Source organism: Dysidea avara, chromosome 11 (assembly GCF_963678975.1).
Source record: "Dysidea avara chromosome 11, odDysAvar1.4, whole genome shotgun sequence".
NCBI classification, from domain to species: domain Eukaryota; kingdom Metazoa; phylum Porifera; class Demospongiae; order Dictyoceratida; family Dysideidae; genus Dysidea; species Dysidea avara.
In genome coordinates this window covers 14,520,448-14,547,685 of record NC_089282.1, presented here as the reverse complement: position 1 = coordinate 14,547,685, position 27,238 = coordinate 14,520,448, and the positions used below count along the sequence as shown (strand labels likewise).

The 27,238-nt window shown below is 38.7% G+C and overlaps 3 protein-coding genes across 7 annotated transcripts; 2 read left to right on the top strand and 1 right to left on the bottom strand.

Moving 5' to 3' along the window:
- Window positions 1-67: 67 nt before the first annotated feature.
- On the top strand, window positions 68-4,226 carry LOC136239645 (adenylate cyclase type 9-like). Of its 2 annotated transcripts, none has more exons than XM_066030421.1 (2): window positions 68-274; window positions 486-4,226. In XM_066030421.1, exons 1-2 carry the CDS (start codon window positions 225-227, stop codon window positions 4,012-4,014), a joined length of 3,579 nt encoding a protein of 1,192 aa, XP_065886493.1. In that variant the 5' UTR covers window positions 68-224; the 3' UTR covers window positions 4,015-4,226. The 2 variants fall into 2 exon arrangements, with proteins under 2 accessions (XP_065886493.1, XP_065886492.1); XM_066030420.1 differs by having other exon boundaries at window positions 483-4,226.
- Window positions 4,223-6,431, bottom strand: LOC136239653 (uncharacterized). Of its 4 annotated transcripts, XM_066030437.1 has the most exons (13): window positions 6,394-6,431; window positions 6,159-6,336; window positions 6,022-6,113; window positions 5,897-5,962; window positions 5,763-5,844; window positions 5,619-5,714; window positions 5,417-5,516; window positions 5,232-5,357; window positions 5,097-5,169; window positions 4,970-5,048; window positions 4,561-4,919; window positions 4,454-4,504; window positions 4,223-4,381 (listed from the first exon to the last, which is right to left on the bottom strand). In XM_066030437.1, exons 2-13 carry the CDS (start codon window positions 6,192-6,194, stop codon window positions 4,294-4,296), a joined length of 1,248 nt encoding a protein of 415 aa, XP_065886509.1. In that variant the 5' UTR covers window positions 6,195-6,336; window positions 6,394-6,431; the 3' UTR covers window positions 4,223-4,293. The 4 variants fall into 4 exon arrangements, with proteins under 4 accessions (XP_065886509.1, XP_065886510.1, XP_065886508.1 ...); XM_066030438.1 differs by having other exon boundaries at window positions 4,970-5,042; window positions 6,159-6,419; XM_066030436.1 differs by having other exon boundaries at window positions 6,159-6,418.
- LOC136239647 (phosphatidylinositol 4,5-bisphosphate 3-kinase catalytic subunit beta isoform-like) lies at window positions 6,361-21,887 on the top strand. The gene is made up of 23 exons (XM_066030423.1): window positions 6,361-6,499; window positions 6,548-7,338; window positions 8,439-8,595; window positions 8,931-9,049; window positions 10,678-10,847; window positions 13,840-13,864; window positions 13,933-14,175; window positions 14,282-14,326; window positions 16,164-16,267; window positions 16,325-16,409; window positions 18,337-18,458; window positions 18,573-18,612; window positions 18,670-18,773; window positions 18,825-18,924; window positions 19,046-19,096; window positions 19,151-19,272; window positions 19,331-19,440; window positions 19,619-19,697; window positions 20,495-20,668; window positions 20,824-20,941; window positions 21,027-21,172; window positions 21,465-21,627; window positions 21,678-21,887. Exons 2-23 carry the CDS (start codon window positions 6,559-6,561, stop codon window positions 21,771-21,773), a joined length of 3,153 nt encoding a protein of 1,050 aa, XP_065886495.1. The 5' UTR covers window positions 6,361-6,499; window positions 6,548-6,558; the 3' UTR covers window positions 21,774-21,887.
- The last annotated feature ends 5,351 nt before the right edge of the window (window positions 21,888-27,238 follow it).

The following is a 27,238-nucleotide window of genomic DNA, read 5'->3' as shown; positions in this document are numbered from 1 at the left end:
AGCGCATCTGATTACAAAAGAATTTAGCGAGCGAACTTTGTACTGTTTTTATGAGTTTATGGGATGCAACCGACAGTTTTTTGGCTCCCCAGTCAGTTAATTGGCATTCACTCGTTGTTATCAAATGCTGGAGATCAGTAGAATAACATAGCTCGGGAATTTCTCGCAATTGGCACTCTGATTTTGTTAGCTTCGTCGAAACAACAGAGAAAGGAGAACAACGTATGTACGGCAATATGGCCCGCGAAGCGTTATCTCCCGATTGGACCAGAAGGTACGTTGGTAAAAATTCTTCTAACATTGTATTTTGTTTTTGAACTTCTAAGTAAAATGTAAATCGCTTTGTTTCTGAAAACAGGTACTATTGTAGTGTAAGTAGATTCCTCTATAGTTCTGTGGTTAGCTTTGCCAATGGGTAATTTTATTTGATGATAATGGATGTGTCCTAGGACACTTAAGTAACATTTTTTTCTTACTTTTAGTAGTCGATTGGAGCGAAAGAGGAGCCGAGACAGTGGGAAAATGCTGACACAGCGGCCCAGCATGTCAAGTAACGGGTCATCAACGTTATTTGAGATCGATATGGACATTCTGGAAGGAGTTAATAGAAGAGACTCACAGCCAGCACCCAAGACTGTACCTAAAGGTCTATCATTCTTCCAGCGAAGCAATAAAAACTGGTTAAATCCTACATTCAATTCAAGAATATTGGAGAACGTACTGAAAGCCAAGTTACATGAATATGTACGCCGAAGATTTAGAGCTACTTTGGGAATACTGTGTATATTTTGTGGTATTTGGTTGGCGTTTTTCTCGACGCAAAGCGAAGTTCCCAGTAACACAAGAGATAGCTCGGAATATTCAGTTACGTATCATTGGTGGTACATTATTGGTGGTGGCCTTCTACTAGTCACTATAGTAATATACATTGCTGTATCATTTGTGGTTTATAAAGCCTCTTCATGGCTGTTCTTTTCATTTCTACTTTTCCTTGCAATATTCTCATATTTACTTTCCCTCACAATGGAATTTGATCACGACTCACCGATATTCGGATCTGTATCATTTGTAGTACAATTCAGTATTTCATCAATGTTGTTGATCTTCATTCACGTCCTATCACTGCAGTCATGGACTGTCAATTGTGTTTTGAGCGTTTTGTACATACTTATTTTGGAGATTCTACATGGATTTTTTGGACGTGGTAAGAATGGTGATCAGTTTTCATCTCGGACTGTTATTATTTCCAGGGTAACTCACACCATTTTACTGATTTGTGTAAATCTTATCGCTGCCAATGCTGGTTATTTTCTAACTGTTCGACACCATGACACTTTTTGGAAAATAACTCAGTGTCTTTTCTATAGAGAAGGACACTCTTTAGAGAGAGTTTTGAAAGAGAAGACGATTCATTCTTTAATCCCCAATCACATTGCTAATTCGCTAATGACTGAAGAGGTGCAACAGTCCCTAATGGAAGAAACAATGTCTGCCCTTCAGTTTCCATTATACCAGCTTGATAATGTGAGCATTTTGTTTGCTGATATTGTTGGGTTTACATCACTCTCAGCAACAATGCCAGCTGCAAAGATGGTTGCCATCCTCAATGACATTTTTTCAAAGTTTGATCATCTAGCTAGAGTACACAACTGTGAGAAAATCAGTACATTAGGCGATTGTTATTTCTGTGTGTCCGGGTGTCCTCAGGCTGACCCCAATCATGCCAGCAACATAGTTGATATGGGGCTTGGTATTGTCTCAGAGTTACAACGCTACAAAAGAGAGAGAGGTTACGACATAGATATGAGAGTGGGGATTCACACTGGCACAGTCCTATCTGGTGTAATTGGAACTAAACGATTCAAATATGATGTGTGGTCTGAAGATGTGTCTCTGGCTGGCCAAGTAGAGCGCTGTGGTGTACCAGGACAAGTTATGATAACTGAAGCAACCTACAGGCACATCTCCAGTGCATATACATGTGAGAATGTGTGCTTGCCAAATTTCCCACATGCTATTGCAACTTACTGGGTCAGAGAAAGAAGACACCACAGTACAGGCACTCCAACAAGAACATGGAAATATCGAATCAGAAACATTGACCTTGCTATGCCTGTGGCATCAGACAGAGACAATGACAGTATTAGTTCACGGAGTGCTACAAGCAGTAGCACTGGTCCTTTAACAAGAGCTTTGTGCCGCCTTCCTTGTTTATCAAGACGTGGAGAAGAAGGTGAATGTGAAATGGAGCGCAGTGTATCAACAGACTCCATTATTGAAATCATGAACAGGCGTTCAGAGTTAGACAAGTGCCGCTCAATTGCCGACCACTCAAACGAGAAAGATGTTGATCAGAGAATTGTTGAAATGATTGAGAAGAACAATGTAGAACTTGAAACATTCTTTGAGACACATTTACAGCTTATTTGGCTAACCTATGGGAACCCAGAAATGGAAAAGGAGTACAGAAGTTATGGCAAAACTTTACGAAAGTCTGGTCCTAAAGATGCCGAAGTTAACTTTTGTGTCTCAAGATTAAGTTTCTTCGTGGATGTATTTATATCCTTCTTGTTATTCACTTTTTGCTGTGTGTCGGTTTTTCTTGCTGCTGGTAGTACATCAAGAGAGAGATTGTCTCTCATTGTGGTTACAGTTGCTGGGATAATCATCGAACTACCTATTCTTGTTTTGTCATTTGTTATTTTCAAACCCCGTTTTTTCCCTAAATGGTTTGTCAAACGTGCACAGTTTATTCTAAACTGGAACATAAAAACTGGAATAGCTCTTATCTGTATTTTCGGCCCAATGTCAGTCAACTGCTTGAATTTAGCAGTGTGCCACTCGGATGGTTTTGTCAGTGAAGAGAGTATAGTGAATACTAGAGTATCCTTTTACATTTTAATTGTCGTATTAACTTCAACTATTAACTTTATGGAAGTGAGTTACTTGGCCAAACTGTTTGGAGGTATTGTGTCAGTATCAGTAGTACTATCGATTGCCTATGTTAAACAATTCACGTCGTGTTCCTCCAAGTCTGATGATATGCATATTAATACCAACATTACTTCAAAAGACATTGAGAAATACTTTGAAAGGCATGTCTTACCAGAAACTATCATTCTACTAATACTTTTGTTGTTTCTATTAATCCAAGTTAATCGCATGTCTGAAACAACTGTTAGACGTCAGTTTAATGGATTGATGGAGGCATGGCGTGGCAAGCGTAATGTGAGGCTTCTCACAGACCAGGCAAACCGATTGTTGAGCAACATAATCCCGAAACATGTGAATAAGGAACTTAGAAAAACAGGCAAATTTTCTAAAGACCATGACTGTGTTGGGGTGATATTTGCCTCCATTGAAAACCTCCATTCGTTTGTTACCCAAGATGATGTTACAAGTTTAAATGAAGAAGAATCTGTATGCAAAATCAGACTGCTGAGTGAAATTGTCAGCCATTTTGATAACTTGCTCAGCCGCAAAGACTTTGGTGGCATTGAAAAAATAAAGACAATTGGAAGCACGTACATGGCTGCATCAGGTCTTTTAGAAATAGATGAACGTCGTCCCTCAGTTGCTCACCTTGTAAACCTTGTTAACTTTGCTTTACAACTAACTGAGCTAATGAATTGGATGAATATTGAACTCAAAAGGAAATTTAGCTCAGTGGAAGAACTACAGATTAGAATTGGCTTCAACTTTGGTCCCGTCACTTCAGGAGTGGTTGGCACCAGTAAATTACTTTATGATATCTGGGGTGACACTGTCAATGTAGCCAGCAGAATGCAGAGTACAGGTGTGACAGGTAAAATTCAACTACCCTCCACCTGTACTAGATTATTGGACAGATATTTTGAATTTGAACGTCATGGGACAATCCTCGTCAAAGGCAAAGGTGACATGGAGACTGTATTTATTACTGGCCGAAGAAGAGTATTCATTCAGTTTGAACCTATTCCTGAACAGTGTGATATACCCGAGGACTGTGAAATCCTTGATGAGTCGCAAGTATGACACCCACATACCTTGTCTTTTTAGATCTATTGTCATTATTTAAATATCTAAAAATATTATACCACTTCAATATACATGCATTTGTTTGTTGTCTCGTGTTTTTAAATCTGTACTTGTATGTATGAAAAAGTATGTACCCACATTATTGCATGTATGTACAGTGTATATATATATATATATTATATTATATAAAACTATGCGACTTCGGTTCATTTTTGTACAGCATTTCATTACATGTACAAATACAATAAAATCGATTTGTCCACTTATAAAATGGTTTCAGGTAATGTTGATGGCATATCTCTTTGTATTGAAGCCTGCAACACAAGGCATTAGTGGTTTTGGATGCTTTACAAGTTCAGAATGGCTATATTTGGGTAGAAAACGCATTCTTTAATTACAACTGTCAGACCAAGGAAATTAAATTGCAGTGTCATACCTTGTAGTCTTCCTATTATCTGGAAAATTGTACACCTGGATTTTCACACTGCTAATGGAAGAGAAGAAACGCTCCAATTTCATACTAGACAGATACTACATGCTAACCTGCACTTGTCTTGACATCTACCACCCTTTGAACTGGCGGCCCTTGCTGCTTGTGGTGTAACATTCTTTTCAGTAATTGTTGGCAAGCTTCTTGAAAGATCTGCAGGAGTGGTGGAAGGTCTTTCATTTTTGATGGAACTCGTTTCTAACAGTTTGCGTTGTGGGGAAGTTTTTAGGAGATTGTCCTGTGAGAAGGATACTTTGATGCTCGACCCTTCTGAGGCCTCCAGAGGGGCACATTTCTTAGGACTCTTGGAAGCAGCAGTAGTAGATGGTGTAGATTCTTTTGCCATGGCATCCTTTGTTGAGGATGGTCGTGATACTAAAAAGCTTTTCACAGTCTGTCTACATTGCTCCACCTGGGTAAAGAAAATAACCACCAAACCATAACATCTACCTCAATTGGTACTTGTTGTTTCTCAGCTATCATCTGACCAGCAACCTCAGAAGCGAAATCATAGACCTCCCCAAAATTCAATTGCCTAGATCTGTCCATAAATCATGCCAGTATTACACAATACAATAACTAATGTTACCTATAGGTTTCTGCTACACTATCTCCTCTGCCGGGGATTATCACTTTTGACATCAAAGCAGGTTGCAAAGACCCTGTGTGACACACAATGAATATATATATAATTCAGATGGATAATATTCAAATATTGTAGTACTTCTTCTGTTGCGGCTGGTTGGCTTCATAGTTGAAAGTTTTGTAGGAGAGTTGGCACTTTGACACCGTTGTTCTAATCCTCTCTTTGCTACCACTGGAATGGTGGGAACTATAGTTGCTTCACCTCCTACAAGTCATGATCACAGCAACCATACTTTGTAGGGCAGCAGCAAATACACCTCTCACTTGTAATTCCCAGTACTGTTGACATGTAGTTTGTGGTAAATGTGGTATGCGGCCTCATTTCTGATGTTTTTAGCTTTTCATCCTCAGTTACAACAGCCTCCTACAAATTCCAACATACAAGCATGTGGTTTCAACCTTATAGTGTGCTCAATTAGCTACATTTGTGTGGCATTTTAACTATGCAACTCAACATAACCATTACATTTAATAGAGCAGGAGCTGTTTGTGGTCTTGATATCTCCTTCTGATCAGTTGAAGTCACATGTATAGCAGGCTTTCTTGTAGTGCGACTCTTGGACTGAAGGGGGCATAATTTATAATAAGGACACCAAATGGGGTCACGTACCGAAAACAATAGCGGTTTATTAGCTAAATACCAGTCATGAACGCTCTCCAATTCTTTCTTTTGATCCTTCTCATCTGGGTTACTGTAAAAGACATAATAATATTGAGTTGCTGGACGGTGGCCGGCTTTTATACCTTGCCACATGTTTCAGCATGGTTGCAAGAGCAGCAGAGAAGCAGTAATCCCTTCCATTAACAACGCTTTGAAAAAATAATTTGGTTTACTTAACTAACTTACGAATTGGTGAGGATTTATTTACCTCGCAGTAGTGGCGTGGCCATTTCTACTACTCCCACTCCCATGTTTAGCGACGGCGTTCAGCATACGATTGAATTCAGCATAACAGGTAAGCTTTTAAAAGTAACATTTACTCGGGAACGAATTACAACTCTTTACCTTTGAGCAGCGGAGACAACTTGTGTCCCTGTCCATGTTTTCAGATGTTGACACGCCCCTTGGTGATGTTATTTCTTGACGCGCATATGTTCGCAGTTGCTAAGGGCCACGGACGCCGAAATCGGCTGGATGGACTACTGTTGCTTTAAATGCAAAAGTAAATTAACACCACTCAATTCTAAATGTGCAAAAAGCAAAGATATATTTAAAAGGTGTTACTTTCAGCACTTCTCACTTTACTATTTGGTAGGTCACGTGCGATCACGTGACATACGAACCCTGCGCTTTTATCCGAATAAAGAAGTCAAGAAATCATCCGATGTAAAACAGTCTTTTAACAGGTTTGTGCCTTTTTCAATGTATTCACTCATTGTTATTATTATTTTTAGCTTGCGCAAATATGGCTTTTACTCTTGCCCGAATGGTGGGTAGACCGTTGCCCCCACAACCGGTAGACTTCCTTCTACCAACCGGTATAATTGTATCACTCCAGTGTCACCAGTCCGAGACTTTGTCAGAGGTAAAGAAGCGACTATGGGCTGAGACAAAGAAAAACCACCCGTTGTTCAGTCTTCTCCGGGATGCAGCTTGGTACAACTTCCTTGGAGTGACAACTGATGGATCAAAAGAAGAATTTGTAGATGACACAAGAACACTGAAAGATTTGGACTTATTTCAGCCTCTTTTAAAATTGGTAGAGCGACAGGGTGACCAAAGTGAAAAGTTTTTCAATGCAGAAATTGGAAACTTGATTGGCAGAAGACTACACGATTTCGATGTCATGGGACCAGAGATTCAAGATTTCCGACGCAGGATTCTGCCAATTTGTGAGAATGCGATTGCAGAAAGAAAGAAAAATTCTCGTCTTATGGCCAAATACTACTTCCCGCCAAATCTGGATGTTACATCATCTGTCCCGCCAAATGCACCATCAAATGTTTTTGCTTCTCAACAATTTCAGGCAGAAGTGTTGTTTGTTGATGGAGACCAAGGGTCTTCAAGGGAGCTGTCTACCACCATCAACATAGGTGTAAACATGGATCCATCAGCTATTGTGAAATTGGTTCTTCAGAAGCAGAAATTTGCATCGCCCAGTTCACAGAACAATAGTGACTATGTGCTGAAGGTATGTGGCCGTGAGGAATACTTCCTGGAAGATTGTCCTATCACTAAATACAAGGTGTGTTTTCAACCACTTATTGTTTTATTGTTGATGTATGTTTATTTGCACATACACACATGCACGCACAAACATACACACACGCACACACACACACACACGCACACACACACACACGAAGAGGAGCCTCTAGCAGCCATGCGAAACACAGCTACTGTATAGTAAAAAAACTTTGACGATAAAAAACTGGTGAATTTGGCAAATGACATTACAATCGCCAAAGTTTTATCCGCCAATTTAGTAATCACATGAGCAGATTAGCCATGTTGAAAGGATGGGTACTGGAGTATCGTGACAGGTATTGTGGGTATTTCCAAGCATTCCCTTCAATTGTCATGAGGTTCATTGTCCCACAACAGTTCATGAAAATCCAAACATTGCTCTCGACATTACAATAACCAGCGAACAATGCTTACACTTGTACGGTAGCTACCACTCAAATGCAACGTTGCTACGCAAAAGTGCAAGTGATTAAAAGATTTACTAATTAAGGGGTGTGGCAGCTGTTTTCATTGTGAGTCGTCATCCCTCAATAAAGACTCGCGATCAAAATGGTTGCCATGCTCCTTAATTGGCGAGTTGTGTAATCACTCACGTGTAGCAATGTTGTATTCGAGCAGTACAGTACGTGGCAGCTAAAAAAAATTCACATGGAGCAAAGTTTTTTCATTATTTTTGCAATAGTGGGTTTTCGCCAAACTTTTACCGCCAAGCTTTTTTACTATACGGTGCACCACTTGAGTCTTGTGCAGAAAAATCCTCCTGTGGCAGGACTACAGGAGGACTGTCCTAGTCTCATGGAAAGGGGCCACAGAACCCGAAGTTCTACGATGACCCCAACACTGCTATGTAAGTAAAGATTCTTGCTCAAGTAAACAACAGCTACTTGATATTGCACCTGGAACCTTTGGCCAATGTTGCGTCACACACATACACATATACAAGGATGATTTATGGTGCATACAAAAAAGGTTTTAAAATATGTGCTTATATAGCGTTTTGTAAGCTAGCAGGGATCATTACAGTAACTAATTAATAGTTAGTTACTCTAGTGTATGTGTATGCAAAGTAGATCACATTGTTAATATTTTTTCTTCCAGTATATTCGTCAGTGTCTAGTGAAGGCCAAGAAACCACAGTTAGCACTGAAAATGTTTAAGAGCATCATCCCAGTGGAGTGGCTTGAGGAACGATTCATTCCTCCAGTGTATAGTGGCAATGCTATGCCAGCCATGCCTCAAGCTAACAGGATTTCAGGTTGGTGTAGTCTTACTGTTGCTTGATTTACTGTTTTTTTTTTTAATGCACATGTAAACAACATTTGGGAAGGACAGCCAGTTCCCAGAGTTTACACAGAGTCAACAAATTTATAATCTTGCCATTATTGATATATGCATCTGTATGAAGAACCTTTACCATAATTAAATCTCATTAAGTATTATCTTGAAAATTAGTCTCGTCAAAATGTCAAAAATTGTATACTGATACAAAGTCAAGACAGTGTGCAAATATGCCATATAGATTTTTTTTTCAGTGTAATTTCAAGACACAATAATGCGTGTGTTATTATGTATATTACACGTATTCGGTAGGTTCTACTCCATTTTCTCTGCTAACGCAGTCAGAATTTGTGTCGATATACGAGATCCGGGAAACGCTAAAAGTCAAGATATTTTCTGCCAAGAATGTCAACATAAGTGACAATTATAAGGTATGTACATACCATAACCTGTGGTAAGTGTGTATATTTCAAATTTCTGACTATTGCGAATGCATAAATGCAGGAACCTATAAATGCTGCAAGGCGGCACTTATAACTATTGACAAACAAAATGATATACAATATACAGATGTATGTTTCACTGTGCACACACTTGTCAACCTGAGTCATTGGGAGATATCTAGCCAACTTAGCTGAGTAATTTATTTACAAACTTTCTCTTTAGAGGACCTCCAGGACAGTGAATATGTCAGCTTTCGTTTCTAGACCTGGCCTGGAACCAAAAGCATTCTTTCCTGCATGATGTAAGTCATTTTGTTTGCTTGCAAGGTAAGCATGAAGGGACTCCACCTGGTCTCCACCACACATTCACCGCAAGGTGTGTGTTACCAGGAGCTGGTAGCATGGGCCCACACACCCTTTCGTGCATACAGAGTCCAGCAGTGCAGACCTGATTTTTTCTCATGCAGGGCTTTATTGCCTGCATTATAAGTGCCCATATAGAAAAAGTACTCTGGATAACATATATACACCATTCCATAATTCTGCTGCTACAATAGCGCAGATTGCAGTATTGGTTGGCATCATAGCATTAATTTCTGGGGGTACGTTGACAACATAGTTGATTAATACATGCATTCCTTTTTTGGTTGGATGTGTATACTGCTAGTAATAAAAGGCCTATGAGACTAACACATTAGTATTAGTATTGATTTCTGGGAAAAGGCACAGCCTGTGAATCCTACTCAATAACATACATACAAATCAATCATTATAAAAATAATGATGATCAGACCAACGTTTATCTAAGAGATTCTTGAATGAAGTTAATGAATCAGCATTAACAATGTAATCAGGTAAACTATTCCAGTCATTAATTACCCTGCTTTATTTTTCACAAACACATGTTTTCACACAGGTCTAGGGGGTTATCCATAAGCACTTGTATAGGTGTGGTAATCACTTTTGTTATTGTTTTTACAGTATTGTATTCAGCCTAATAGTATTGTCACAATATAGAATACACTAACCACCTTTCAATTCATAATGACAAGACAGCGATTCAAATATTATTGGCCAAATAACACAGCTATTATTGCCACAGGTGATCAATTTTTGATGCATGTGTGTTTCGTGTAGTAAGGATTCTATGGAGAACTATATAAACAGAGAAAGAGTTTAAATCCAGCCAATGTTTTAGTGGCAGCTACGTATTTAAATAGTTAGTTTTTTTTGTATGGAATTAATCCTTCTATACTTCTCATACCAACATTGCTGGTTTTACTGAAACAGCGTTTTCCTGAAACATGATACCTTGCATATCAATAGAAACCCATATGAACCTTGCAGCACTAGTGGTTCCTGGTGGTGGCCATGGCACCATTATAGTGACCATGTCAAGTAGGTCACAGCTAAGGTGTACTTTATGACTATTGAATTGGCCACTTTGTTGAGGCCATAAATTTTAGTCCAGAAGGTGCCCTCCCCTATTGCCAAGGCTTCTTCAAGCTTCTTTGTGGCATTGCTTTCTGCTACATTATTGCCCCCCAAAGAAGAGCAAGTTTATATGGATGGGTATATTTATGTTCCATTGTACATCTAACCGTTTTCCCCTACAGGTTCATGTTCGTGCTGGCATATACCATGGTGGTGATCTGTTGTGCAGCATTGTGTCCTCTCAGATTGGGGTCAGCCCCACCTCCTCAGTGTGGAATGAGATCATGGAGTTTGCCATGCCGATGTGTGACATTCCTCGTTCTGCTCGACTCTGTTTCATCATATTTGGAAAGTAATAGCAGTTAAGTGTGGTGGAACCTGCCTAAGTCAGCCAGTCAGTCATGCAAAATTTTCTATAACACTTACAAACTATTTTCTTGTAGAATTAAAGTGGCCACTAAGGCAGGTTCCGCATTTACACCAGATGCATGCGTGAAAGTGTTTTGTAAACACACATGTATGCCTGCTGCCCGTGAACAAAATTTTTGTTGTTGTAAGTGACTTGCGTGTGTCACTATTGAAACCATGCAGGGAGGTATAATTGAGGTTGTTCGTATGTCATCGAATGTTATATGATCTCAAAAGAAAAAGTTTAACCCTGATGCGGTAGTATTGAATCATAAAGTATTTTAATGCATAAATTGATATTGATAAATTACAATTTCCTCTCAGCCACCCAACACTTTGTGTGGCTTTCCTAGCCATGAAACATCATGCGTACTTCTTGAAAATACTTCATAATATCGATGCCAATTTTTCAGACACCATACTAGTTTGTGTAATCATAGTTGTAGTATGTCATAGTGTTATGACTTCCTCCAACTCGGGTTTTCTCTATCAGATGTGAAATACAGGTGTGGCAAATTGTTAAGAATGTTGTGAATTCCTTTGCTACAGGTTCTGGAGGCATTCAATAATAATCTCACTAAACTATGTACATTGCTGGCCTTGTAGACTATCGACCATAGTTAGTTGTTTCCGGTAGAAAATCTTATAGGGCTTTGGCAAAATAATTTGTGCAGAAATGTGTTGTAACAGCAATACTGCTCTGAATGTGATTACATTTCTTACTGGGAGTTTCCATAGTAGCAAATAATGTGAATAATTACTGATTAATAAATTAATTATCCAAAAAATCTAAATCACATTATGATGATTAATAAACAACATCAATCAACAGTGTGTGAGCAATTAAACGGCTGATTACATGTGGTTGATTTCTTACCTCTGTTCAATCACACAACATCAACTTGCTTTGTTGCCACCTTAGCTGGATTCTGTCCAACAATTCTGATACATATCCTAACATGGACTGAGATTATTATTGTACTGACTTATAAGGATTTTAATTATAAACGCTGGTGAATTTTAAGGAACGTTGGCTCCTTTGTATGACTACATTTGCCAATCACGCAACCCTAGATTTAGGTAGGGTTTTTAGAACTTATCCTTGGTACAAGTGTACTACAGTGGTTTTGTATTGTTTTATAGTACAAATGTGCACATCTTTTACTTTTGTACAGAAATGCTTAATGTTTTGGTGTACATACCAATTTTATAGGTATCAGACCAGCACTTCTATGCATGATAATTCCCAGCTGTTTTTTGCTTTTCCTTCATTAAGGCTATTACCACATTGCTATTAATATAATCCATACATTAGGCATACAGTAGTTGTTCTGTAGAGATTAAGCTATTAGTTAAAACACCACATTGTTTTGGCTAATAAAAAAAGTGTCAGTTTTAAAGCCACACTGGCTGCACTACATTATTGAATTTTATTACTGGAAGCATGAATGTCTTCATACAAGACATATGTGACCCAGTCTGAGAAAACCGGTCTTATCACCCATGTCAGCAGATTCGATTTTTCACCCAGGACACACAGCTACATGAATAAACTATCTAATTCCACATTTAAAATCAGCTAGACTTGAGTGGTCTGGTTTTGCTGGCTGCTTTTTCCAAGCCCAGTGGCGATCCGTACGTGTGGTGTGGGGCCTTCATGGAGCTCTGGTCAGCCTGGGAATGACTGTGTGGCTGTACAGCTCTGTGGTGTTGAATAAGTACCTCTGCTGTGAGTTTCCTTTCATTTTAGCCAGTTGTGAGACCTCATTGGCTCAAAACTTGGCCTAATTCATCCCTTGGCCTTCCTGTTCAATTTTTGAACACCATCTTGCCCGCCTTCCAGGGCCCCCCCGCCTCCCACCCAATTTGCAGCTCGCCTGGTACAGTCAACCTCGGTTTAAAAACTATCTAAAATGGCAGGAAACTTAGTTGTTGGCTACTTGCACAGTGGATACTCTGTAAGGTAAGGAATTGGTATAAAACGTGTGAAAATTTGGTACACATAGCTTCAACCATTGGCGAGCTACAACACACTAAATACCTAAAACCGGCATTTCTCAATACTTTTAAATAGGCGGTAAGCTTTTGTCAGACTGGGTCACATATATGTATATTTTCCTGGTATGTATATTGATCATCATGTGATCATTCCAAAGCTGGGTGGCTGTATATTTGGTTTCAGACCCACTTAATTTTTATTTTCAAAATGAAATTCATAACTGGCTGTATAAACACATAGTGTGGACTGAATGGCGTGATATATTTGAGGTCAAAGGTGGTAGCAGGGTATTATTTCTGTTTTAATAACAAAGCTAAGTGTGAAATTGCTCTATGACCACTATCCTTGCCAACCTTGGCCACTGCATAATCCATAACCTTATTAGGGTCATGCTGTATGCAAGTCATAAATACATACGAGACCGCAAACATGCATTTTATTGAAGTTGGAGCAATACAGTAGTAATGTTTTGATTTTGATTAGCCGTTAATGCATGATTAGTGTAATATCAATTTGTTGCTTTGTCCCTGTAGACTGTTGTAAATGAATTAATCTACATGTGGTAGCACACGCCTGTTTTAAGGGGCACCGGCATTGTGTATTTTGTTCCTAGATAGATAAATAAATAAGGAATTAGTGAAGTAGTGAAAGAACTTTAAAATCTAGCTGGGTTTAGTTGTACTATTACAAAAGATATTTGAAATCTGCCGCAATAACGAGTGGGTCACACATTTGCATCTTTTAAGGTATTACAAAGACTGTAAGCTGTAAGCAAATGTACAATATATTGCACACACGACAATAGGTAAGACATCTCCCTTCGTGCTTAATATAGTATTTTTCTGTTTTGTCCATTTGTGGTTTGTCATGTCATCGTAGAAGTGTTACTTCAATTTAACATGCTTTATGCTAATATTGTTTTATTATCGTTTTGCAGGAACACTGCGAAGAAGAAGAAAAACGTAAGGCCCACCAGTAGCAGTCTCAGAGTTTTATTTGAATTATTTTCTTTGTTTATTGTTGCCTGTAGCAAAATGTCACTATAGCAATGGCCAACGTGAATTTGTTCAACTACTCCAGCACATTTCTGCTTGGTAAGCACATGTTGTATTGTTGGCCGGTGGATGCTGGGCAGTTTGAGGACTCACTACACTACCTGGGGACAACTGTTCCTAACCCAAACACCAATGAGTGTGTCCAGTTGGAGATTGAGATTATGCCACCGACCACTCCTTTGAACAAGAAACCGCTTACTTTCCCTACCTTTGACCAGGTGCGTGTGTGTGTGTGTGGTGCATGGGCATGTGTGTTGTAGTGTGGATGTGTAGCACAAAATGTTGTGTACATGTTAATCACAATTGATTCTCCTGTCTTGATAGGTTGATAGCTATGCAAGGGATTTGGGTGACATTGCTTACGCTGCAGTAAGTTAAAATATTCATGTATAAGACCATGTCAACTTGATTAGTTGTTGTTTGATGGGTCTGACCAACTCAATCTTTTTCATAGGTTAAAAAATTTAAACTGTAAGTGGAAAATGAAGCTAAAATACCACTAGAAATTGTGATCACAAGCCTCGCATGTAATTGTACTGTTTGCCTGCAAATATCTTCTCAAAACCAATAAACACACTCCATGGCTGCAAGCAAATGTATTTGTTATTTTTTGTACTCCTTTAGTCTTAATGTGTTATTTATATGCCAACCTACTGACCCTATTCTTACGAGTTTTTGGCCCATTAAACAAGTAATCAAGTTGAAGTGGCCTAATTACATGGTATATACTAGCATTGGTACCTGTCTCAATGTAGGACAATAATTTTAGATTCTGCATTAACCACAATAAAATATATCATTAATGCTATCTAGAATGTTAGGGCTGATTTTGCTAGCATAATAGAGTTACAAGACTCTAGGTTTGTTATGATATGTGACTGGATCTATGAAACCGGACATGTGAGTGTGTGGGTACGAACTACACCTCTTCATATTTCACACAACAGGTTGTATTTCATTACTGTAATGGAATATCTGTATTCTGTAACTTGTATTACAAAGCCATATGACTATTTAATAATTAATAATGGTAGAAAATCACGTGGCTATTTTATAATCACATAAAAAGGTTAAGTCATGCAAGTTAGCATATTCAATGAACCAACATGTCCTACTTTTTCAGCCCCAGTCACATCATGGACCCTTTATGTTGTAGAAAAGTTGTACGACAATAAATGCACTTGAATCTAAACATCATCTGCTTCTAATGCACCCTTAACAGGGGGCTTGATTTTTCTGCATCCATATATAAAGCAAGGCTCTGTCACTAGAGTGATTCTGTAGTACATAGTATTCCATACTCCTTCCTTGCTTGTCTCTATGTATAAGATTTCATATTTACCACTCAATGCTGATTGTACATGTAGTGACCCCACCCTCTGTAAAACCAAAAACAGTCCAGTTCAAATACTATGAACTTCCCGTGAGCAAAAAAAAAGTCAAGTTAAAAAGTAATTACCAAAAGGTATGCTAAAATGGGGAGAAAAAAAAGTATGTTGCTGGTAGGATTTGAACCCACAAAAACCTGCTCAACCGCAAGCCAGGTACTCCACCAGCTCAACCACAAAAGCTACACATAAGTACATTACCACTCAACTATTGGTTTGCAGTGGAATTCAGCTGAAGATGATGGCCTAGTGTGCTGTAGTGGATGAAGGAAAGCATATAGAGGCTTGCATTAAACTTTGTGAGGTAGCCAGATTATGAGCGTTTTCATTTCACGTGTGAATAGATTAGTAAGTAAGCATTGTCAATATCTGATGCATGAAAAAGTGTGGCACCAAAAGATGGTGTTGAGAAGAAAAAAAAAGTTGTCATGGGCTGGAATCAAACCCTGGATCTTTGGGTTATGTGCTAACACTAGAACTGTTTGTCTGGTTTTAGCTCAAGTTTTCCTCTACACCAATGCCTTCCAAGTTTGAATGAAAGTATGCAGTGATCTACAACAGCAAACTTGGAGTTGCCAACTGATGGGCACTCTTAATTTTGCCAAATCCCATTGTCGATACGGACTTTGGTTGTAGATTTAGCAGCCTCACAAAGAAAGGATGAAGATGGACAAACAAATAGACAGACAGCTTTTCAACTTTATGTATAGCGGCATCATGCAGAGTGAAAATGGATAGACAGATAGACAGCTTTTTTCCACTATATATAAGGCTGTTTGTATAAAGTTTTATGTTATCTGACACATTCTTTTTATTAGGAAAAATTCCCTCCATCAGATGTGCGTGAATTGCAAAGGATTATAGAACAAGATCCACTGGCCACGTTGGATGAACAGGATCAGATGCACGTTTGGAGCATGAGGTAAGTCAGAAACACTACACGGTCATGTGGCACATGTAACTGTGTTTTGTTGTGTAGAAATGTTTGCTTGAAGAAGTTTCCTGTGTCGTTGCCTAAACTGCTGTCTTCTATTTCATGGAACAACCGCAGTGATGTAGCCCAGGTGTATATTTAGTGTATGAGTGCATGTAGTGTCTATGTGGAACCAACTCAGTTATCCAAGCCTCTAATATCCACATTCCCTATAACTCTGAAATTGTGTGTGAACTTGTTGCAGCAAACCTAAAATCTTAGAGTTCTAATAGAATGGTGGTCTAATGGAACAATAGAACACATCATCTGGCTAACCAGAATTCAGGTCAACTGGTACCATACCTGAACCTCCATGTGTAATAGGTTAACTAAATTCTTGTTGAGCATACAGTATGTACTTACAGAAGAAAACACTCTAATAGAACATTCATCTAAAGTAGAAAATTAATTATCCAAACTAATGCAGGGAGGAAGAGTTATTCATAAAAATTAATGTAAATCAAGGATTCATTTATTTATTTATTTACAGAGCTACTCTAATAAAATAATTATACACTTTGGGAGTGGCTATTCATACAGGCCCTTACCAGGAGGTTATAGTTTATTTGTATGACATAGGAGCAATGTGACACTGGCATGTTGCATAAGTAAACAGAAATGTGCGGAACTTAGATGTGAATATGCATTTATGGCTGAGTAACTAGCAAGAAAACATGTATATCATATTTGTTGTGAAGTGAGAAGAATAGAGGACAATGAATCTACTCATTGCTTGAGAGAAAGAGGACATGTGCCATAATGTGTTCCATTGTTACCTGTTAGCATTCACTTATCGTGGCCATTAGTGTCCATTAGCATCCATCTAGTAGTGTCCATTAGGTACAGTTGTAATCTGAGTTCGACATATTTTGCTTCACTGGCCTGTGAAATCATTACAGTTAAACAGCTTCAAATACAGTAATATCAAAGAGGTGAACATGTGTTCACTCCCAATGGTTTTGTACTGAAACAAGCATGTTTTCATGTTGTAAACATGTTTGTGCGCCCATACTAAATGTATGGCATATTTTTAAAGCCTCATAACTTACTTGTTCCAGCCTGTATCAAAGCACTTTTTTGATAAACAGTTCCAGCATTTGAAGGGCTTCACAGTGCTAAATGTTTGAGTAGCTGGCCCTTGTAACAAGAATGAGCCTTATCTGAAATTACATCACAGACATAAAATGGCTGCTGTATGTGGGTTGTTTGTGAAATTTGTATGGGCGATTATGGGAAGAAAATTTTTGAACAGCGATATCTCAGCTAAGACGGAAGGTATCGAGCTCTAACCAGCAGGTATGGTTATACATTAGCTGAAAGAATAGGAATCTAGCGTTGTTTTGAAAATCAACCGAAAATCGCTTTTACCCACTTACTGTGTTGTCTTATAACCATACCTGCTAGTTAGAGTTTGATATCTTCCTTCTTGGCTGAGATATTGCCGTTCAAAAATTTTCTTCACATAGTCACCCACACAAATTTTACAAATATCCCCACACTACAGCGGCCATTTTTAAATCTGTGACGTAATTTTGGATAAAGCTCATTATTAACAAGAAACAAGGGCTCAGGTGAACGTGAACAGACTATAGTGCCTCACTATTCCTTTAAATAGAATATAGGCTATTCATATGGCAGTAATCCGTCACAACTCAAGTATCATGCATACAAAGATTTGGTGAGTTCAAGGTGGAGCCATTTCCGCTGAAGGCAGTAGACATCAGACTCATCATAACTTATGTACCTTCATACACACAGTGAAAAATATCATTATGCTCATCAAACAATCCTCATATTTGATTTAGGGTTATTGGGTTGAGCTGTGGTTTCTTCTTCACCTAGATATATATTTGTAGGTCACATGACTGCAGTAATTTATTGACAAATACTCTAATAGAACAGTCATTGTGACATTCGGGTATGGTTAATTGAATTTGGATAATTGATTTTCTACTGGATTACAATTAAGATATTCCAGATACCTGCTGATCCATTGCATTTTACATTCACTACTGTAGATGTATGTGTTGCTGTTTGAGTGGGAGCGTCTACCTCCAGAAAAGGCTATGCAGTTGCTGGATTACCACTATGCTGATGTGGCTGTTAGGAACTATGCTGTGGATTGTTTGGAGCAGCTTGAGTGAGTACTATCTTTTGTGTAAGGTGTATAGGCATGTGTGTGCATGTGTTGTGTGTGCGTGTGTGCATGGTGTACATATACCTGTGATTAATACAAATTCTATTTCTTCTTCAGTGATGGTAGTCTGTCACAGTACTTGCTGCAGCTGGTTCAGGTATGTACACATCCAGCAGTTAAAAACTGTCTGGGTATCATACTACTCTTCTTGTAGGTGTTGAAATATGAATCTTACCTTGACAATGCCCTGGGGCATTTCCTACTGAAACGTGCTTTAAGGAATAAGACAATTGGTCATTACTTATTCTGGCATCTCAGGTTTGCAGACTTGACTAGACTGTACTGTTTACAAATTGTGTGTGCTTGTAGGGCTGAGATGCACTTGCCTGCAGTGTCTGTACGGTTTGGTCTCCTCTTGGAGGCTTACTGCCGTGGCTGTGGTTTTTACATGAAGGAACTAAGTGACCAGGTAACATTAATTAAACAAATAAATAGAGAGATAGCCCCCTATATGTATATGAAATAGTGCTGAAAGAAGTCGGGATTTATGTAGTTTTAGTCTTGTCTGACTATAACTGTTTTATGTTTAGCTAAATGCTCTTAACAAGATGAGGAGTCTTACTGAGATGCTGCAGAGAACAGTGAGTATTCCACATCAGTAAATGCTTGCCTGTTAAATGTGTGACTATGTACAGAGTAAGAAGAGGCCAGAAGCTATCAAGGCTATGCAGGATAGTTTGAGGGAGCAATCGTATGTGGAAGGCTTTTCAAACTTCCTTTCACCACTTGATCCAAGCTTGAAACTAAGTCAGCTGAAGTGAGAAGCATTGTCGTGTCCACTACAAGGTGGTGACAATCTTGTGTTGTGGTTGTAGGCCTGATAGTTGCAAGTTCATGGACTCTAAAATGAAGCCACTGTGGCTTGTATTTGAGAATGAAGATAAGACTGGTCAAGATGTCTATCAAATATTCAAACATGGAGATGGTGAGATATTGTGATAGCTGATGTAGGCTCGTGTGCATGTGCTTGGGAAGTACATCCACACTACACATATGCATGTAACTACTCACATGTACATACACATGCGCAAAAACACACACACACAACACACATTTGTACACAGAGGTAGAAACTCCTTACCTTGCTGTTTCTCTGTTTATAGATCTACGTCAGGATATGCTGACTCTGCAAATTATCAGTTTGATGGACACTTTTTGGCAGCAAGCCGGACTAGACTTACGGTAAAAAAATATGTGGTGTTAATTAAGTAGCTCAGTCGAATCAATGTAGTTTTGACCATCTCCAGTAGTGCCCTGATTCTTGTGTGTATAGTCTTCAATGAAATGTACTGAAGACTTTCTGTACTCGTTAATATAAATTTGACTTTTTGACTGATATCTAATTAATGCCTACCTTCTAAGTAAGGCCATTTTAATATTGTTAGTGCTCCACAGTACAGACAATGTATAGATTGTTAAACACACACACACATTAGTAATGAATGTATAATGGCCGCATGTGTCATTAGCCTTGGGCCAGTTTAAATATAATATGCTTTGATTCATTACACTGAGCAACACGTAGCATTACACAGTACAAAAAGGACAGAAAAAGTGTAAGTTTGAAGTAAATAGAAATGCAGCAATGAGTTATTTGATTAGTTTGTTGTGATATACAGATTTGGTGTTACCACTGTTACACATGTTACAAATTCAAATGAGGGTGGAATTCACAAAGAACATAACGTCTTGAGGGTACACAGGTGTACATCAGTGGTAATAGATTCAGTTTATTAAGGCATGTTTTGTAAATTTCGATTTTGCTTATGTGTGCTGATCCATGCATCAGCTTACCAAATACTGCTATATTAGACCAGCCGCGTGTTCTATTAGAGTAGTTGAGAATGTACACCACACATCTTAAAACAATATTTGAAGGTCCCCAGGGGTTCATTCCAATGTCTAACAAGATTACACATCTTTAAAACTACACACTTGTGTTTTAACTATATACTGTTACAACTAATTCTGCCATATAGTATGATTCCATATGGATGTCTGTCTACTGGAGACCAGATTGGAATGATTGAGGTGGTATTGAACTCGCACACAGTTGCTAACATCCAGAAGAAGAAAGGGGGTGGGGCCAAGGGTGCTTTTGACAAGACCACACTCTACCAGTATTTGACAGAACATAATCCTGACATTGATAAGTGAGTTATGTTGTTGTGTGGTTGTGGGTGTGAAGGGTACGTGTGCATACGTACATGCATATAAGTGTGTGTCTGTGCATGCATGTGTGTGTGTTTGTGTGGATATGATATTGAAATAGTTACTGTAGATAGTGGCATTTTCATTCACAATATAGTTTGGGACAAGCAGTAGAGAATTTCACATACTCCTGCTGTGGCTACTGTGTGGCCACATTTGTGCTGGGAATCGGTGACCGACACTCAGACAATATCATGTTGACCAAAACTGGAAACGTTAGTAATGCAGATGTTTCTTGTACTTACTAAAAAAGGACTTTAGTGAATGATATTATGATTTGTTGATATTGTGTTTGTGTAGCTTTTCCACATTGATTTTGGTCACTTTCTTGGGAACTTCAAGAGCAAGTTTGGAGTAAAGAGAGAAAGAGTTCCCTTCGTGCTCACAAATGATTTCATCTACATTATCACTGATGGTGGAGACGAGCACAACCTCAAGTTCAAGAAGTGAGTTAGTTTGTACTTAGGACACATACACACGCACACACGCTGCGCACACACAGACACACACATACACACACAGAGAACTATATTACAGCAGAACCTTGGTATCCGATACTTGATCTGCCAACCCTATTTGAATGTCAAAAGTGGCTGTTCAACTGTTGTGCATTCATTAGACAAAAGTGTATGTTCTATTAGAGTAGTTGAACAGAGCTCTATATAAAAGCTTTATTTGACCTTAAGTAGTTATAAGTTGAGCCATAAAGTACTGGTTACATTATGTTGTCTACAAAAGGTTCAAACAGCTGTGCGAGAAGGCATTCTTGGAGTTAAGAAAGAAGGGAGACCTGTTTATCAACCTATTCTGTATGATGTTGTCCACTGGTATACCAGAGCTGAGGAGCATTGATGATATCAGCTACATCAGAGAGGCTTTGTGTCTTGGAGAAACAGAACAGGTAAGAGAGTATCCTCTTTTTCTAGTAAGATGACTATGTGATGTTTGTAGTTTGCATTGAAGAACTTCAGGAAGAAGTTTCAAGAGGCGGTAAAGAACAACAACACTGTTAGTATCAACTGGTGGATGCACAACATGGTGCATTAGACTGTAGCTAAAGTTTATATGCTTACTTTTTAAAATAAAGTAGTATTTTGTTGTTAAGAGCAAATGTACTGGTAATTAGTGGTAAATAATATATAGTATTATTGTTGTTGAAAAGTGAGAAGAGAATTTTCATGCAATTCCCTACAGGTTGAAACTTACCTTTATGTTCTAACAACGACAGCAGTAGCAGAGATATTACTTGTGTATGCTTACCCACATCTTCCAACAACAGTCTCTCAGCTGAAGGTTGCTAGCAACTTAATGGAAGCAAGTGTATGTCAGTCCAGTTCACTAAAAAGGAGATGAAACAGCTATCACAAAAATTACTGTCCTAAATTCAGTAATCTGCAAAACAATCAATCTGGCAGAAAACCAATTTAGATTCAGAGAACATCACTCCTGTGAAATGCACTGCTCATGATTATCAACAGTAGAGTCAAGGCAATAAACAGGAAACCATACAACTAGATTTGGCAGTAGTAGACTTCTCCATGGGCTTTGGCAAGGTTGTGCATGGATGACTTCTAGGAGTATTATGGGTTTGAACCCTTTCTCCATAACAGAACACAACAAGTAATAGTGGAGGCCGCTATTCCACTACCCAAGCCATCAGAAAAGTATCATAATTATATGTGTACAGTCTTCAGTAAACACTATTATAATTATAGCTACTTTTTCCTTATTAAGGACTAGCTCAATGGAACAGTCTATCAACTTGAAACATTTAATAGTCAACAACCAATTGCAACTTAGCATTTATATTGTAATTGTCAGGATTTGACAAGGGGGTGCACCAAGGCAGTAGGTATAGTGCGGAAGCAGGGAGTGTGGGGGTCACAGTCCCTCAGAAGCTAATTAAGATACTTCATGTTTCAGAACTTAAAATTATGTTTTAGAGTACTTTTATGATCTAGTAATAAGTTGTGATTTTCTAATTGGTCTACATAGAGCTGTAAGCAGCATTACATTTGTTTGGTAGTATACTGTAGTTAGCTGAAATAACTACATGTGTGGTACTTTCATTTGGGTTTGTTTAGGATGATGTATCCAAAGTAAAGAAATCAGGAGGAAAAGAACACAAGCTGGAAAACCAGTTTACTTTCAGTGAGAGAGCTTCACAAACACAAAACAACCCATTTAGGGTAAGCCATGTAATGGACAAGTATACGATTTATATTTATCAGGCACATGCTCACAAGGGATCAGTGGCATGCAGTCATGAGTAACTAGTTCAGTTACATATTATGTGCCTATATCATGGGATACAAAGGATCATGTACACAGGGTGTGTACATTTTATTTGCATGTAATGTATCCTGCTAAACTGCTGATAAGTGTGCATGCCTGTGGGACCGTGCTGCAGATGTAAGTTTCATGCTCATCAGTATATAGCTGTTGAGGATTAGTAGTGACTGTTCTATAAGAGTAGAGTAATCTCGTCCCCAGCCGCCCACATGCTTGATCCCGTGAAGGTCCCTTGTGTGATCTAGCACGTTCAGCGTAATCAGTGTAGTCTATGAGGTGTCGATTATCTATGGTGTAAGTAATTAACTATAGGGTGATTAACTATCTATGCTTTCTGTGATGGCACTCGAGATAGGGCTTGAATAATTTAATGTCCTCTTCTTGATATCAATTGGCGTTGCATGCTGTAGGTAGCTACGGTAGCTAACCATGTGACACCCATGCATAAAATGAAATATTATAGTGCACCAAGGCATGTACTTGAATAAATGAGAATTTACCACATTTTTTGCATAACTGTCAGTATATAATTAAAATGTATATATCCTAAAACTCACTCTATAGATTTAATTATTTTTAAGGCTTCCTAATTTAGTAAGGCAGTTAAGACCCTTTTTTGTGCACTTTTGGATAAAAGCATGAAACTTGGCACATAGTTTGTATTCATCATAAAGGTCAATTTTCAGTAGGGAGCCACCTCAGATTTGACCTTTTGTGACCTCTACAGGTCAATTAAGCCCACAAAAATACATTATCTTGCATTAACACCAGTTCCACAAATAATAAACCTTAAGTGTTGGGTATCAAATGAAAGCTGAGACTTCAGGGAGTGTAATGAAACCAAAATTACACCTGTAGCAGGTACCAAATCATAGATATGTTTTTTACTGCTTATTTTTTAGTTTTAAACATGACCTGTGTGAAGGTATTTCAATAGCACAACCTTCTCTTGACTTGATTTTTCATGCCTGTCATTCTAAACATTCCAACACCATAGTCTTCAAAAAATTTAAGAGTGGATTCTGTAAAGTTGTGCTCTACTAAGTCAGGTAAGGCATGTATTGTATGCAAGTTAACAATATTGCAACATACACTCTTAATACAGGATATGGCCTCAAAAAAGTATTAATAACGCTCTGTAATGGCAAAGCGCCATGTGTTAGTGGATATTGAGACTCCCACACCAAAAAGAATTGATACAGGGGGCATTAATTGGGAGTTTTGTACACTGTGCCAAGAGAATGGGACAGGACTGCAGTGTCCATAATTATGCAGTTAAAAATAAGATGATTACTGATAGTGGCTATAGGTCTTTAGCGGAACAGCTAATTAGCTTTAATGAGCTTGGTCACATGCCAATCAATGTTGATATCAAACAGCTGGATGATGGTGGTGGTATTGAAGCCACATTGGCAAGGAACCGCACTGGATGGCATAAGTCCTGTCATCTGAAATTTAACCAGACAAAGTTAGAACGACTAAAGAAACAACAAAATAATGAGAAAGTTAGTACGCCTCCATCTGTACACACACGTTCAAGTCACAGATCTATTGACCTTATAAAGATGACAAGTGTTTTCTTTGCAATAATCCAGGTGGATCTGAAGGTCTACACAATGCTTCAACATACAACATTGATGCAAAAGTATGCAAATGTGCCATAGCTTTGAAAGACACTACCCTTCTAGCCAAGCTTGAACCTGGGGACATGATTGCTCTAGAAGCCAAGCATCATCGGAAATGTCTTGTGGGTCTATGCAACAGAGCTAGGGCACTGGACAGAGCAGGTCAAGAAAAAGATTGTGAGGCTCATTTACATGGAATTGCTTTAGCAGAATTAGTTGCATTTATGGAAGACCTTCGGAAGGAAGATATTGCACCAGTTTTCAAATTGACAGATCTTACACAGATGTACAAGAATCGACTTGAACAGCTTGGTGCTGTTGTTGAAGATAGCATACATTCTTCAAGGCTCAAAGACAGGTTGCTGTCAGCACTTCCAGATCTTCAGGCACATCTACAAGGCAATAGTGTCATTCTCAGTTTTAATGAAGATTTTATTGTAGCTCTTACAAAAGCTTGATGATGATGCAATGCACTTAGTACGTGCAGCGCAAATAGTGCGCAAAGAAATGTTTGAAAAGAAAAATTTGTTCGATGGATCTTTCAAGCACTCAACTGAACAAGAAGCTGTAGCACCATCACTAATGGCCTTTGTTAGAATGATTCTAGATGGCCCTAGCATCAAGCATCAGTCTGACACTGGCATGTCCACCTTGAGGGCTGCTCTTTCCATATCTCAAATCCTTATGTTCAACAGTGTGAATATTGTCGAGGCGCAGATTCTGTTAATCACAGTCGTGAACGACATAATCGTGATCGTGAAATGCCACTAGCTTTGTATGTGGCATTTAAGCTCCATGTTGCTACTAGAAAAGACCTCTTATTGATGCATTTTTCAATCTGGGTAACTGTATTTCATATGACCGCCTTCTGCAGTTGACATCTGATTTAGGCAATGGAGTGTGTGAGCGATTTGAGTTAGATGGTGTTGTGTGTCCTCGAAAGATGCGTAGTGGACTTTTCACAGTAGCAGCAGTTGACAACCTTGATTACAACCCTAGTGCTACAACAGCAAAAGACTCATTTCATGGCACAGGCATTTCACTCATGCAACATCCTTCCCACATATTCGGAGGCCATGATCGAGGTGTGCTAATCATTGATCAAACCGTTTCTCATGGAAAAAGAATTACTCCGCTTCCTCAGAAATATACTAGTGTACTTCCAGCTGCTTTTAAAACCAAAGAATTTAACGTTCCTCCTGTCAATGGCTCTGTACAACCTACCAATTTCAATGCTACTGATGAGGGAACAAAGGCAGAATGGAAATGGCTTGAAGTAGTGAAGGAAAATCTCAAGAAGAGCCCATTACAGAAATCTGATTGGATAACCTGGTCTGCCTATCATTCCAACATGCAAACTGCAGTGATTCCACCAGCTGCAATCAATGCACTGTTACCCTTGTTCTTAGACAGTACTCATTCTGTAGCAATGATTAAACATTCAATGGAAATGGTCAAAACTACTGTGCAGTATCTCAACCCTGGTCAAACTCCTATTCTTTCTGCTGACCAGCCGTTGTATGCACTTGCCAAGCAGATTCAGTGGGCTTGGCCAAATGATTTTGGAGAAGATCACTTTGTGCTGATGCTAGGTAGTTTGCACATAGAGATGGCAATTTTAAAGGTAAACATATATGGGTACATACATGTACATCATACATATACATACGTCATGCATACATACAAAACCATACATATGTATGATGTACATAATTCGAATGTATTATGCACACATCATGCTATATCTTCCACACTGGAAAGTAACTACACCTATTATAAACTTAGGTACTAGGAGACTGGCTGGATGGAAGTGGATGGACTAGTGCACTAGTACAAGCAGGTTTTGCAAAAAAATAATAATAATAATTGCAGGCACTGGTACAGCTGACTCCTTCATTAAAGTATGCCATGCTGCAAGAACTAGACATGCTCACCAAGTAACAGCTGCAAGTCTCTATGTACTGCTGAAGGAGGCATATGATGAGTATACTTCTGAGTCAGGTTCTCAAGTGACATTAGAGCAATGGTGTTTGGCACAAGCACAGCAAAGCTTAATGTTTAACTACTGGTTGAAATCATTGTCGTTGGAGATTCTGCTACTGTTGTACATTAGGTCCATTCGTGAAGGAAACTTTCAGCTTTATATTGAATCCCTGTCAAAGATTACCCCCTGGATGTTTGCACTTGACCATGTTCACTATTCAAGGTGGCTACCTATACACATCCGAGACATGATGTCACTCACTAATAAACACCCTGAAGTTCTAGAAGAATTCCATGCAGGAAAGTTTGTCATCCACAAAACCATTTCCAAGTTTTCAGCAATGGCTATTGACCAATGTCATGAGCAGAATAATGCAACGGTTAAAGAGTCTGGAGGAGCAATTGGATTGACAACTGATCCCTGTGCATTAAGGCACTGGATGGTGGCTGGACCTGAAGTTGCTCGAATCGTGACAGAGTATGAGGAGTTTGCAATAGTGACACATGCAGATGCAAAGCATCTGCACCACCCATCAACAGCATCCAAGTGCTCAGCTTGCTTTTCAGAAAGAAGTGCAGTCACTAGATGTGGTTTTTGAAGAACATGGAAAC

What these genes read in the sequence shown, in the direction of transcription:
- LOC136239645 (XM_066030420.1), top strand. Translation starts at nt 225, where the DNA reads ATGTACGGCAATATGGCCCGCGAAGCGTTATCTCCCGATTGGACCAGA. An exon ending in TCTCCCGATTGGACCAGAAG is followed by an intron (nt 275 to 482) that starts GTACGTTGGTAA and finishes TCTTACTTTTAG; the next exon opens with TAGTCGATTGGAGCGAAAGA.
- LOC136239653 (XM_066030437.1), bottom strand. Translation starts at nt 6,194, where the DNA reads ATGGACAGGGACACAAGTTGTCTCCGCTGCTCAAAG. An exon ending in ATGCTGAAACATGTGGCAAG is followed by an intron (nt 5,845 to 5,896) that starts GTATAAAAGCCG and finishes TGTCTTTTACAG; the next exon opens with TAACCCAGATGAGAAGGATC. An exon ending in AGATGTCAAGACAAGTGCAG is followed by an intron (nt 4,505 to 4,560) that starts GTTAGCATGTAG and finishes CTCTTCCATTAG; the next exon opens with CAGTGTGAAAATCCAGGTGT.
- LOC136239647 (XM_066030423.1), top strand. Translation starts at nt 6,559, where the DNA reads ATGGCTTTTACTCTTGCCCGAATGGTGGGTAGACCGTTGCCCCCACAA. An exon ending in GATTGTTTGGAGCAGCTTGA is followed by an intron (nt 18,459 to 18,572) that starts GTGAGTACTATC and finishes TTTCTTCTTCAG; the next exon opens with TGATGGTAGTCTGTCACAGT. An exon ending in GTCTTGGAGAAACAGAACAG is followed by an intron (nt 21,628 to 21,677) that starts GTAAGAGAGTAT and finishes TGATGTTTGTAG; the next exon opens with TTTGCATTGAAGAACTTCAG.